General features: G+C 39.1%; 1 protein-coding gene across 3 annotated transcripts in view; it reads right to left on the bottom strand.

Moving 5' to 3' along the window:
- LOC133525112 (probable cytochrome P450 49a1) overlaps positions 1-13,093 on the bottom strand; it is a 61,779-nt gene that overhangs the window by 36,521 nt on the left and 12,165 nt on the right. For 2 of the 3 annotated variants that reach the window (XM_061861364.1, XM_061861365.1), the window contains exon 3: positions 10,322-10,504. In XM_061861364.1, the coding sequence (XP_061717348.1) occupies positions 10,322-10,504 (183 nt within the window). Of the gene's footprint in view, positions 1-10,321; positions 10,505-12,842; positions 12,850-13,093 lie in introns of those variants that run through there. The other variant, XM_061861366.1, reaches the window with a different exon arrangement.

Here is a 13,093-nt window from a genome sequence, read left to right on the forward strand (position 1 = left end):
AGGGTAATCCCTAATAGCTTCTAATTTCTTCGGATCAGTTTGAAGACCACGCTCGTTGACAATGTAGCCGAGATACTTCAATTCAGATTTACAAAACTCACACTTTTCCAAATTAACCGTAAGACCAGCCTCCTTCAACCTATCACGAACCTTACGAATAAGCCGCATATGACTAACAAAGTCACGGGACACCAAAATCAAATCATCTACATAACCAAAGATAAAATCGTCAGACTCAGGGGTATATTCGAAATTGACAATCATGTCAGTGAGCCTCTGCATCTCGGATGCAGCATTGGTTAAACCAAACGGAAGGCGAACGAACTCAAAAAGACCCCTTTGCGGTACAATAAAGGCAGTTTTCTCACAACTGGCTTTATCAGCTAATGGAATTGCCAAAAGGCACTCCTAAAATCCAGCGAAGTTAGATATCTAGCACCTCGTAGGTTGTCAAGGATGTCCTGGACGCGTGGGAGAGGATATGAATCCCTGATGGTAACGCTGTTCAACTTCCTGCTGTCCACGCAAAACCTGACACTACCATCCTTTTTGGTAACCATCACCACTGGAGAAGCCCAAGGTGATCGCGATGGACGAATGACCCCTAACTCTAACATCTTGTCAATTTCTTCATTGAGAACCTTAAGCTTGACAGGAGACAAGGGATAGTAACGTTGGCGAATAGGTGAACCAACAGTCTCAATCTTATGCGAAAGCCACGATGTACAACCTAAACCAGCTTTATCAGAAGAAATCCCCTCGAACTCGTTAATAACAGATTGTAGCTTTGATTCCTGATCGGGTGTAAGCACCGTACGGGGGTGGACATAGCGAACCTGACCTACAACTTGTGGGACTGCAGCAGGAACATGATGTGAAGCGACATAAAGCTTGCCAGACAAACCATCATTAAACGCCTTCTTTAAAATGTCTATAAGACCAAAAGAATTCCAAAACTCAATCCCTAAAATAAATGCAGTAGGAAGATTACTGCTCACTAGATAGGGGTGCATAACGCGAATGCCACTAAAAAATATAGGGATATCCAAACCGCCTAAAATTTCAATAGGAGAATTGTCGGCGGAGACAACATAAGGCCGAATATCCTCGCGGAAAGCTATACCGAGCTTCGACAGGAGAGAAATATCAATTAGTGAAACCTGAGCACCAGAATCCAAAAGAGCATTTACCGGGGAGCCAGCGACTATAACATCAATAAAAAGTCTATTATCCGGGGAATTATTAATATATACAGGCGACACCGATGGACCTCTCAGTGCGCCACCAATTAGTTTTTTGACGGACCAGGATTACAATTAGGACAATCGCGGGTAATTGCTCCAACACGCTTACACTTGAAGCACACTGCCCCTGAAACGAAAGGACAATTACGGTAATTATGACCGGTTGCATCACACTTCATACACACTAAAGTACTGGGTTGTTCTACCACTTGAGCACTAATCGGTGCAATAGCCAAACGTGCTGGACGTGGACCTTGGAAGGCTTCAAAATTTTTCGCGACTTCTAACAAACCATCAATATCCCTAACCACGTTAGTTGCAAGACAAGGATGATATCTAGGATTCATTCCATATTTTATAATGTTAAATAAGTTGGCTTCGGAGACCGGTGTACGAAGCTTTGCGTTTAAATCGCGTGCCTGAATAACAAAATCAACCACCGACTGGTTGGCCTTCTGTGATAAAGCGCGGAGTTGACTCTCGACCTTGAAATCATAGTCGGCTACGTCGAAAGTTTTAACGAATGCAGACTTCAATTCAGCATAAGTAAGACCCAGATGTCTGATCGCCCTGTAGTATTTCAAAGCACTACCTGACAACAATTCATGGAAACGCCTGACAACATATGTAGGATTGACGTTACGCGCCATGCCTTCTTCTTCAACTCGAAAGAAAAAATCGCGAACACAGGTGTCGCCGGAAAAACTCAAATTCCATTTCGTAAGTGAATAATCTTTAAAAGGAAAAGGCGGGACATTTTCTTGCTCATGCACTGCCTGGCATCGTGGTTCAGAGTCAAAAAACTGTTCCTCATCATTGGTCATTGGATCTAAAATCCTCGGCTGGTGCGCGTTTAAAGACGAGTATGTAAGAGGCGTCTCAGCAATTGACCATTCATCACTCAAATGTGACATGGTGGAAAATTACAATAAATCGACCTTAAAACTAAAATCCAAAGTTCGAATTCGAAAACAAATTCAGTTTCAGAAAAAAAATCAAAATTCACACCTCAACGTTCAAAGGATCAAGAACGATAATAAAATAATAAAATCTACGTCTGACTTACCTGTAAGTTCCCTAACGTCTACGGGCTCTAACCACAGGATTCTAACTACTAAATAAAGTTCTCGGGATATGTTATGGGAAAGTGAGTAAAAGGCATATGAGGTTAAGAGAATATTTTTTTTTTAAATGGTAAATATCGCAGAATAAATTTTAATAACGTAAACAATTATATATCAAGGCTCGAATACGAAGAAATCCAGAGCGCGTAGTACAAAAAAACTGGGTCGTATTTGTAGGGAGATAGCGGGCTGAAAATAAAAAACGAAGGTTAAAAGAATCGCGACCGGTCTACGGTCACCGTCTCACAAATACAAAAAAAGAAAATAAAAAAATTATATTTAATTTCAATAAGAAAAAAAATTAAAATCCAGGATTCTTTACCTTAATTCGGGCGCCAATTTGCAGTAAAACAAGAACTTTTGCAGATTACGTATAATTTTTAAAACATTTTTTTCAAAAAAATCAAAGTTTGTTTTCACCCTGTATAAAAAATTAAAATTTACAAAATTTATAAAATCACTTTAAAATAGTAGAACTAAAAGTCTGCCTTCCGCATAAGGGGAAAGGTGGGGTAAAACTGCAAGGAAAATAAAAAAATACGGCTGAAAATTTAGAGAAAAAATGAATTAATGTGATGAATAATTATGGACTATGAGGGTTGATACGATGGCGCATGATACCTAAATTTTTAACCGGTTAATTAAACAGCCCAACAAAAGAGGCTTTTAGAATTTTTAGGAAAATTTTGTATGGCGGATCACAGAACTTTAGCAAATGGATAAATTAAAAATATAACACAAAAATACACAAGAAATAATTAGAACTAGATAATACTGTTAAAATTTAAAAAAAAACAAAAAAATATTTCAGTGGAAACAGGGTAAAGGGGATGAATGTTGTGGCACACGTCAAGGTACCGGCAGCTGGATTCAGGTTTACTCGTGTAGAATGGATGGCGCACAAGTTGGCGACTTTAAACAAGCCGACGAGGTAAGCCTTACTCGCTTCCTGGCGAGCACGTATGGCAGCAGACCGGGCGATAACGATGAGATTTCTTCACTTCACCACTGCTTAGCGCCGACCTGCGCACGGCTTTGGAGACCTGTCGCTTCCTGGCTAGCGCGTATGGCAACAGACCGGGCGATAACGATGAGGTTTCTTCACTTCACCACTGCTTAGCGCCGACCTGCGCACGGCTTTGGATACCAACTGTTTATGAGAGGCCTCTCCTCTTCGAACGCCGATTTATGCGCGCCTTTGGTAGTCAACTGTTACCAGGAGCTTCTCCACCCGTGGATTTATGCGCACTTAAAAAGACTTCGTGTTAACTATTAAACTGGCTATAAATTGCAAAACTGGTTTAAAACGACCCGGGAACACAAACGACTTCTCCACTCCAAATTCACCAAACCATCTGCCGAAAAACAACTTCAATCTTCTCTTTTTCGAATATTCCATAAAAATTTAAATTCAAAATAAGCGCAAATAAGCACTTAATTTATTAGAAACGGCCAGGAATTATACGAAAAAAGGTCGGCGCTTTCTTTTTCTTTTTTTTTTGCTAAAAGCGCCATCTAACCATCAACGCCTGAATTATGAAACCGCATAGAGAGACAACAGAAAGAGAACTGAGCCAGCTGACAACTAGAAGAAGAAGTTTAAAAATAAACCGACAGATGTTGATTATGTAGCAATTTTGCTACAATATGTATAAATGCATAGGCATATATTCTCAGCTTTTCATTCCAGTTTGGCCTTTTCATCGGATAAACATCGTTATTTTTAAATACCATTTAAACTGGAGATACCATTTCCCAAGAACAATGGGGTCCTGGGCCACCCCACACTAGCGTCTTTTGAGCGTCGGCGTCTAGTCAGCGCTATGGAAAATGGCGTCGCTGCGCAGTTGCGCCAACGCTGCGTCGAGCAGCAGCCTGGCTAGACGCCAACGCTCAGAAAACGCTAGTGTGGGGTAGTCCCTATGATCAATTTGGCTTAAGTTGCGAATCTCTTGACTGCCCCAAATAAGAATATGCTTAGTAACTAAGTTCTTGTAGTATGGGATTAACATTTTTCATATGCAAACCTGTGATAACTCGGGGCACATTCTAGGGAGTTGATATCGATAAAAAAGATGTCGAAATAGTTTTGAAAATATATATTGTAGAAAATAAATAATGTTTGTCTCGAAATGGTTTATGTACCTAATGGTATTTTTATGACTTAAGGTAAATTTCACTTTTTATGTACTTTTAGCTATAAATGAGGACAGAGTAATGTTTAAGAAATAATAAATAACGATATAAAATGATTAGAATAAAACATTCAGTGGAAATGTAAAATTACTGCCTGGTTTAAAAATAAAATAAATTCTTCCAAAAAACACCTTTTTAGAATTTAAGAAGCAGTATACAAAGCGATTTTGTATAAATATATTTATTTTGTACAACATTTAGATGTTGACAATAACATCGATATATTTAAATGTTGATAAAATACTTTGCTACGTCACTTTAGTATAAGTGCCCCGAGTTATCCCAGGTTTGGTCAAATTCATATGTCGCCTAACCTGGGGGTCTACCGCGAAAATCGAAGTTCGTCAATTGCGGGCATTTGTCTCTGTCACTCTCATTACGTGTTAGTGAGAGTAAAAGAAAAAGATCCCCGCAATTAGCGAATTTCGATTTTCGCGGTAGGCCCCCTGATGCGGGCAAACAGCTATGTTTATTTGACACAGTCATGGTAAAACTAAATTTAAAGTCACCATTGCTTATTTTATTTTCCTACAAACATTAGGGCCATATGACTTAAAGGGCGACCATTGAGTTGTTTACCCTATTAGGAACACAAGTTTTACTAATATAGACTGAGCAATGTTGAAGTAACTGATGAAATGTATATGGATGTTGGTTGAAATCCTCTAACACGCTACCTGCTAGTTACCTGCGGTCTATATACTTACCTAAAGAAACTTGGTATACAGTTTTAAATATTTGCTTAGTTACTTACAAAATAATACATACACACCTGCAGTAATTTCGATTGAAATCAATACCAATTTGTTTACAAAAACACTCGTTTTTTTTTTCAAGTGTATAACGTGTTTTTATTAATTTTTTACGTACCTACTTATATAAAAAACTCGTATTATCCATAAAAAAATATAAGTGCGCTATTTACAATTTTACGTGATCTTTTCTCTACATACAAACTTCTATGCCATCGGTTCAAAACTCCAAACGTACCGATTTTCACCCCCATGGGGGTAAAAATACTTTTCCGTACAGATTGTTGATATAAAAAAAAACGTTTGCTTGCGTCCAATCAATTTTAATTGGGGGAAAAAATCAGTTTCACTAAAATATCATAGTGGTATAAAAAATATTGAATTGGGTTTGAATCACTATTCTATGACAAGTTTCAGAGTGGTTACTTCTCTGCAGCTGACTGTACCTGTGCTGGTATTCTGTTTGAGCTCACGTTTCATACAGCGTTAACCACGCCGGCATATTTCCATGATTGCTTACAAATATACCTGTGCTATGAAATTACTGAACTGAGATTGCTAAATCTAGAAAACTTAAATTACTCATGTCCGAGCCGATATTATACATATTCTTAGTAATAAATCGATTTAGCTCTTTCATAGTTGATGAGACGTATGCAAGGCTAATTTCTGGATAAAGACATTTATTTACTCAAAAGAAATTTACATTTCACTGAATGAGTAGGTAGTTTACAATATTAGACACAATAAATAGTTATGACGATTCGTGAGCGTACATAGCGTAGGTATATAGTTTCAGCAGGAAAAGCAATAAAATAAAACAAAGTTAACTAAGAACTTAAAACTTACTTTGTTTTACTTTTATTTTAGTTTTAAGCAATTCTTTTTAGTGTGATATGGGTGTACTATAATGTACGTGATGCCTGAAAATAAAACTTTATTTATTTATTTTATTTTATTTTAAATTGAAATTAAATTTCCAACTTATGACCCCATGCAGAAGCCATAGATGTCATAAATGAATGCTTAAATAAATAGAAAACATCCATCGTAAAGGCCGGCAACGCACTTACAACCTCTCTGGTGTTGCAGGTGTCCATGGGCGGCGGTAATCGCTTACCATCAGGTGATCCGTCTGCTCGTTTGCCTCCTCTACCATAAAAAAAAAATTAACTCAGGAAAAAATACCTGTTTCTGATGAACACTCAAGGCTTTTACCAGAGTTTGAACCCGAGACACCTGCTTCGTAGGCAGTGTCACTACCGAATTGGTTACTTCAATCAGGGGGGTGAAACTGCTCCTTTCGGTCATTCTGGGTTCGGCTCCGCATTCCGAGCAATTACTAGAGTTCGCACAACATGACTTCCCTTTTCGTGTACGACCACAAATAAGATAATGACTTGAATTTTGACAACCCTAAATAGCCGAAAGGGATTGTACCATATATAAGAAAGGAACAGCATGATTTGTCCTTGAATCGCTGTCAAACTTCGGTTTTGGAGGAAGTTTCTTTTCTGTACAGTTGTGCTATTACTTCTGTGCTTCCATGCCGTCATATATCATATGTATATTGATAATTATTACATTAATTAAGACTTGAGTAGTTTCAATTAACAATTACAAATTATAAAAAAATACAATTATTAAAAAATACTTAAGGACTAAAAATAAACTATCAATAAACTTAACTATAAACAAAACTAAACCTAAACTAACGTATAAAAACTGGTCAACAACCCATCCCGCATCGCTCCCAACGCAAAGGTGCCCATCACGCTTGCTGCGTTTCCGCGTTGAACCGCGATGGACAACCTACCTATATATATCACGTCTGGCCTGTAACACGAGCAAACAATAATACAACAACATATTTGTACTCCTCAAACGATATAACTTTAAAGTAACCACAGACCACAAATAAGATAATGACTTGAATTTTGATAACCCTAAATAGCCGAAAGAGATTGTAGGTACCATACTTAAGGAAGGGACAGCATGATTCGTCCTTGAATCGCTATCAAACTTCGGTTTTGGAGGAAGTTTCTTTTCTGTACAGTTGTGCTATTATTTCTGTGCTTCCATGCCGTCCCGACCACGGTAACCACATGTCATGGCAATAACATCTGAAGTAACAGCGACCTTGGCCGAATTATTTTGTAACGGCACATGCATTTCGTATGCCGATCGTCAAGTGTCATCGTACTTAGAATAACAATTGCAACGGGTTTTATTTGGCGCTAATTTGATCATTAGTTGTTATCATGTTATGCAAGCATACTAATTATTGCTTTTATATCCCTTCTTCATCTTCTTTAAAAATATGGTTTCCATCAAATCTATGATGATTTTGCTAATGTCAAGTTTCGTTGTAAGTTTTAAGTGTGCTCGTAGAGCGTGACGTTGTTCGGTAGTTGCTTTTGGTAAAGAGATAGCTGGACTGTACTAAAAGCCACGATGGATTCCCGGGTGTTGATTGAAACATGGTTAAACGCGATTCAAGATTAGTTTATCATTAGCTGCACACTTCCACGATAGTTCAGTGCATACCTAATAAGCTATCAATGTTATTACACTTTAAACAACATGAATGAGCAAAAAATATTCTCGAGACGTTTTCGCCATCTTAAATCTCAACGACAACCCTTTTATATTCCGTATAGGTAAAAAACTATTAGCGATTACCGCCGCATTCTTCCGATACCGTTTAGCAAGGTACGCTCAATGCTGCTGGCACGTACAGGGAAACTACACACAGAACACTGGCTGAATCAGACTGGATGCAGACAGGCAAAAGAAGCCATGCCTGGCATCAACGGAAAGCTCACAAGGTCGCTCCTTCAACTAGGGAAGGTCCGACTGAGTATGGTAACCAGTGTCATAACAGGTCATGGACTATTTAAAAAACATCTTTTCATAACAGGTGTCACAGACAGTCCCTTATGCCGAGGATGCATGGAGACAGAAGAAACAGCCTCTCACGTGGTGCTGGAATGCAGCGGAGTGGCCCCATACAGGGCAAAACATCTCAGATCCCCGAGAGACCTCCCTGAGGTCCTACTCAACATCAAAGGTTTGATAGGATTCCTCGAGGAGTTGGGCTGGCAAGAGTAGCCAACCCTCCACCCCCCCTTGTCACGCAAAATAGGCGCCAGTCGTCGAGTTGCGGAAAATCGCCCGAACTACAATACAATACAATACCGCCGCATTGCTGACGTGATTAAGACGTTCAATTCGTCACTCAATTTATCAAGGAAATTGACAGACGGCCGGATTCGAGTTTTAAGTTACGTCAAATATTAATTCTACTTAGATACGATATGGCTCGGAGATTTCAGTGTCATAACTGACGTTTCTGTTTAAAGAAACGTCACTTTTGACACTGACATATCCGATCCATATCGTATCTAGACCTAACATTTGACGTATCTTAAAGTTCGAATCGGGCCGAGATTCTGCACCCGCGTCAATGCCGTGGCAGTAATGTCGCAATAGTAATGCAGTCAACATCCGAAATTCATCCGGCAAATTACCTTGTAAATAACCTGGCCATAAAATCGCTACGTAACAACCTCTGTTAATTACAACGATTTAAATGAAAATGTTACTTACCTGAATAGTTAAACATTCTCTCGTAAAACCGAATCTAATCACCCAAAATTAGTGTTGGTAGGAACTCGAGTCAGTTGAGTCTGAATTCGAAGAACTCGACTCGCTTTTACGAAACTCGGCGCTTAAAAAACCTCCGAGTCTATTGAGTCTTTTTTTAAAGACTAAAAACCGAATAAAGACTCCGTCAACAATTTCATAGGTTTAAACTAAATAAAAGTAAAGAAATTTTGTTACTTAAACACAAAGCATTTCGAAATTTTGCAAACAAAAAATTGAGAGTTCTCTAACACGTTGAAAAGAACTCTAGTTTAGACTTAATACGTGAGTCTGAAAAACTGAGTCGAGTAGAGGACTCAAGGGACTCGAGTCTTAACCAACACTACCTAGAATGGTAATTTTACCTTCCAAAGTAATAAAGCTAGAGAGGAGAAACCCTTCGTGCGAACAAGTCGTGCTGGAATGCAACAAATTATGAAGACGCTAGCTTTCTTACCATTTTACTGAGGTTTCTAGCTGCCATTTCTATCATTACTATTGTTTTGAAGAAACCAAGAGTCCGTAAGGCGTCGGCCTAATACAACGCGATTATCGCGCGGGTTGGCGATGCGACACATGCGACCATCGCGCGCTTCGGGAGGCGCGCGGACGCGGTGTCTTGTCGGTGCTCACCCCGCTCCTAAACGGTGCAACGCGATTATCGTGCGAATGTCTATTAGGACACCTAATAGACATATGTTTGATAGCGCGTTCGCGCGAGTAAAATTCACGCGAACTTGCGATAATCGGGTAGTAGTGTTGTATTAGGATGACGCGTAAGCCACAAATCAACAACGTACAAGATAGCCTGCCAATATTCAAAAGTGCGACCATAATCGAAATGATGTGAAGTGTCGTTGGAAGTAATATAATTCAGAAATATTTTTGGTTGCTTAGGTAAATTATTTGTTTTTGTACCAGCATATTTCAAGATATAACCACCCGACGTATCTCCTGAACTCAGCTATTCGTGTTTTCCGGGTATTTCCTTGTATATGCCGGCCGATCGTAAGATCAGCTGAAATCAAATATACAAGATGAAAATCTATGTCTCGTTCCGCGTAGCGGGTTCCTATTTCTGGATAGTTTGTCCTTCAAACATCGGAAGCAACCTAATTAACCTATCCTACTTATCAATTGGCGTCACCGTCAAGACATTATATAGGAACATTACGATTTGCCTGATCTTACGATCGGACGGTATATACAATAAAACCAAAGTTTTAATAGTAGGTACTCTGCTATTTATTGGTGTTCCACTCCCATTCACACCTGATATTATATTCATCACTGGTGTTTTTAGAAGTTACACAACGAATCCGCCACAAAAAGCATCCTACAGAATTCATCATGAACTTACCAATATAGGGCGCGAATCTCCAAGTATTCCCAACGAGCGGCAGAGGCTTAGGTCCAGGAACCTCCTCCCAGGGTCTGATGGATGAAGGGGTCACTGTCTCGAACACTGAAGTGTCCAGGGCTGCGTGTGTGGAACGGGCACGGTGGCCTTGCACTGGGCATGACCGGGATGGCAGTTTGGCACCTAAAGAAAAGTTTGGTATTAATGAGATGAAGATTGAATATAAATAATTTGGGAATAACATTACCTGTGTAAGCTCGACCTGGCCCCAAACTATTAGAGTATAAAGTAATGGTATTAGATGTATAAAGTAATATCTGAGGAACTAGAATCGCTATACAAAAGGGGTTTTAGGAGAATGATAGACATGTATCGTTCACGAGTAAGTGATTTAAATAAACTATATCTTTTGATTGGACTCACTCACTCTTCAACTCACTGAATTTTTTTTTAATCTAATACTTGTTTCAGATTAACATCGATATTCGTAAGTATAACTTAGGAACAAACGTTAATTTTGTACATAATATAATATTACAACTATATACCTAACCTATTTCCTAAATTTCAGAAATCCTATAACTTGGATCCCTGTGTTCTTTCCTGTTTTATGTTTCTTTTTGTACAATAAAGTGTTTTACTACTACTTGGAAAATCCAATACGCCAGCATAGGATTCTCAAGCCTCTCTGCAATGACCTCCAGAATGCTGTTGGTACTGCCCCTAAGCCTGCCCATCATCGAGACGATTCTCTTTCGCATAACCGCGTGAAAATCGTCTGTATATGCGTCTTATTTAACTCGCTCAGTACCTCATTTATATCAGTGTTACTTGCTCGCTGTTACCCACTCATGATTGAATGAACCGGCCGAGCCAAACGAGTGAGACGATGCAAATATGCGAAACGACAGTTTCGAAGTGGTTCGGATGAATTTGGAGGGTGGATTATTTATTTATTTATTTATCTCCATGAGCGAAAGTTCTTTTCAACTCACTGAAGCGTTTTGCGCATCTCTAGTTTCAGGGTGATCCTATCCTAATTTGTACACGTGATCAGAAAGAGTTACAGCAGACTTTTAGTTTGCCCCTCGTGTGTAATTTATCGATGTCCGCAAAAAACAATCATGTATAATTTTTTTTTAATCATGTATAATGTTACAATGATGTATAAAAACTAGCGCCTACGCCAATTCTCGGGATTAGTTGCCAAGTGTGGACACCAGGCTCCCATGAGCCGTGGCATAATGCCGAGACAACGCGAGAAAGAAGAAGTATAATGTTACACATCAACCGATCTGCTGACAAAAACACGAAAATTTATTTCTGTCATGCGGACATACTAATCACTGATTCATTGTATTTTAACACATTCATTGGTAATAATTTCATTAACACAATCTTGTTTAGCAAAACTACGTATGGGACCAGGATATTACCTAAAGCACGGGTACTAAGTTAACTAATTTCTTGTATAAACACGCCATTGTTTCCATGCTCTATAAAACAGTGACGTAACACATGTAGGTATGTGTATGCTGTATGAGCTTGTATTTATACTCGTATTGTACCTAGGCAAGTAGGTAAAGTAGCAGTCTCTTCGTAGTTCGTACTGGAGAATGTTTTTTTATCCCTTCAAATCACTTGTATAAATAAAAAAACTCAGATAATCATAGTCTACTACTGTTAGTATTAAGTATAATAGCCTTCCAAGCTACGAATGTGTTAGCAAATTACGAGACCAAATTCGAAATTACAAAAAAAATATTATAAAAAAAAACCCGACTGCACACTAAAAAAGAGGAAAACAAGCCCCACAAGAATATTGTTGTTGATGGTAAGTATCGCAGGCGGGGACCAACAGAGGGTTACTTATAGCCATTTTGGTTGTTGGTCCCCGCCTGCGATACTTACCATCAACAACAATATTGTTGTAGGGCTTGTTTTCCTCTTTTCGGAAGGGGTCGGGTTTTTTGTTTTTTTTTTTAATAATTTTTTTTTATTTTATTTATACATTTTTAGTTACCCCCAAAAAAACATCCTATAACACTCCTCTGATCAAAACGAATCTAACGATACCTCATACATCAAAATCCATCAAGCCGTTTAGGCTACAGGAGGCCACAAAGAAACATACATACATACACTCGAAAAACATTACCCTCCTCCCTTTGGCAATCGGGTAAAAAGAGTCGGTGTCTATTATCCCACATTCTCCTACCAAGTGTTATAACTTATAACACCGAGTTTTTGTTTGCTTTATGTATTGGCTAATTGATAATGTATGGAAAAATCATAGTTTTTTTTTGTTTTAGGCCCCTCTGGTATATACTGAAATTGATGTCGTATACGTTGGTAAAATGATACGTACTGTCTAACTAAAGGTCCATCAGCCGCTTGCCGATGCCGGTTCCTGACGCTCGTGGTGACCTACCGACAGTAGCCCTTGCTAGGCCCCTGTGTTACGAGGATTTGACTCCTCATCTTGAACTAGTATCCTGGTAACTGGTAAGATCATACGTACTGTCCAAAGGTCCTTCAGCCGCTTGTCGGTTCCTGGCGCTGGTGGAGACTTGCCGGCAGTAGCCCTTGACAGGCCACTGTTCTACGTAGATCAGACTCCTCTTCAACTATTACCCTGGTAACTGTTAACATCATACGTACTGTCCAAAGGTCCTTCAGCGGCTTGTCGGTGCTTGGCGCTGGTGGTGACCTGGCGACAGTAGCTCTTGAGAGACCACTGTTCTGCGCGGATCTCACTCATCTTCAACTACT

Source organism: Cydia pomonella, chromosome 14 (assembly GCF_033807575.1).
Source record: "Cydia pomonella isolate Wapato2018A chromosome 14, ilCydPomo1, whole genome shotgun sequence".
Taxonomy (NCBI): Eukaryota; Metazoa; Arthropoda; class Insecta; order Lepidoptera; family Tortricidae; genus Cydia; species Cydia pomonella.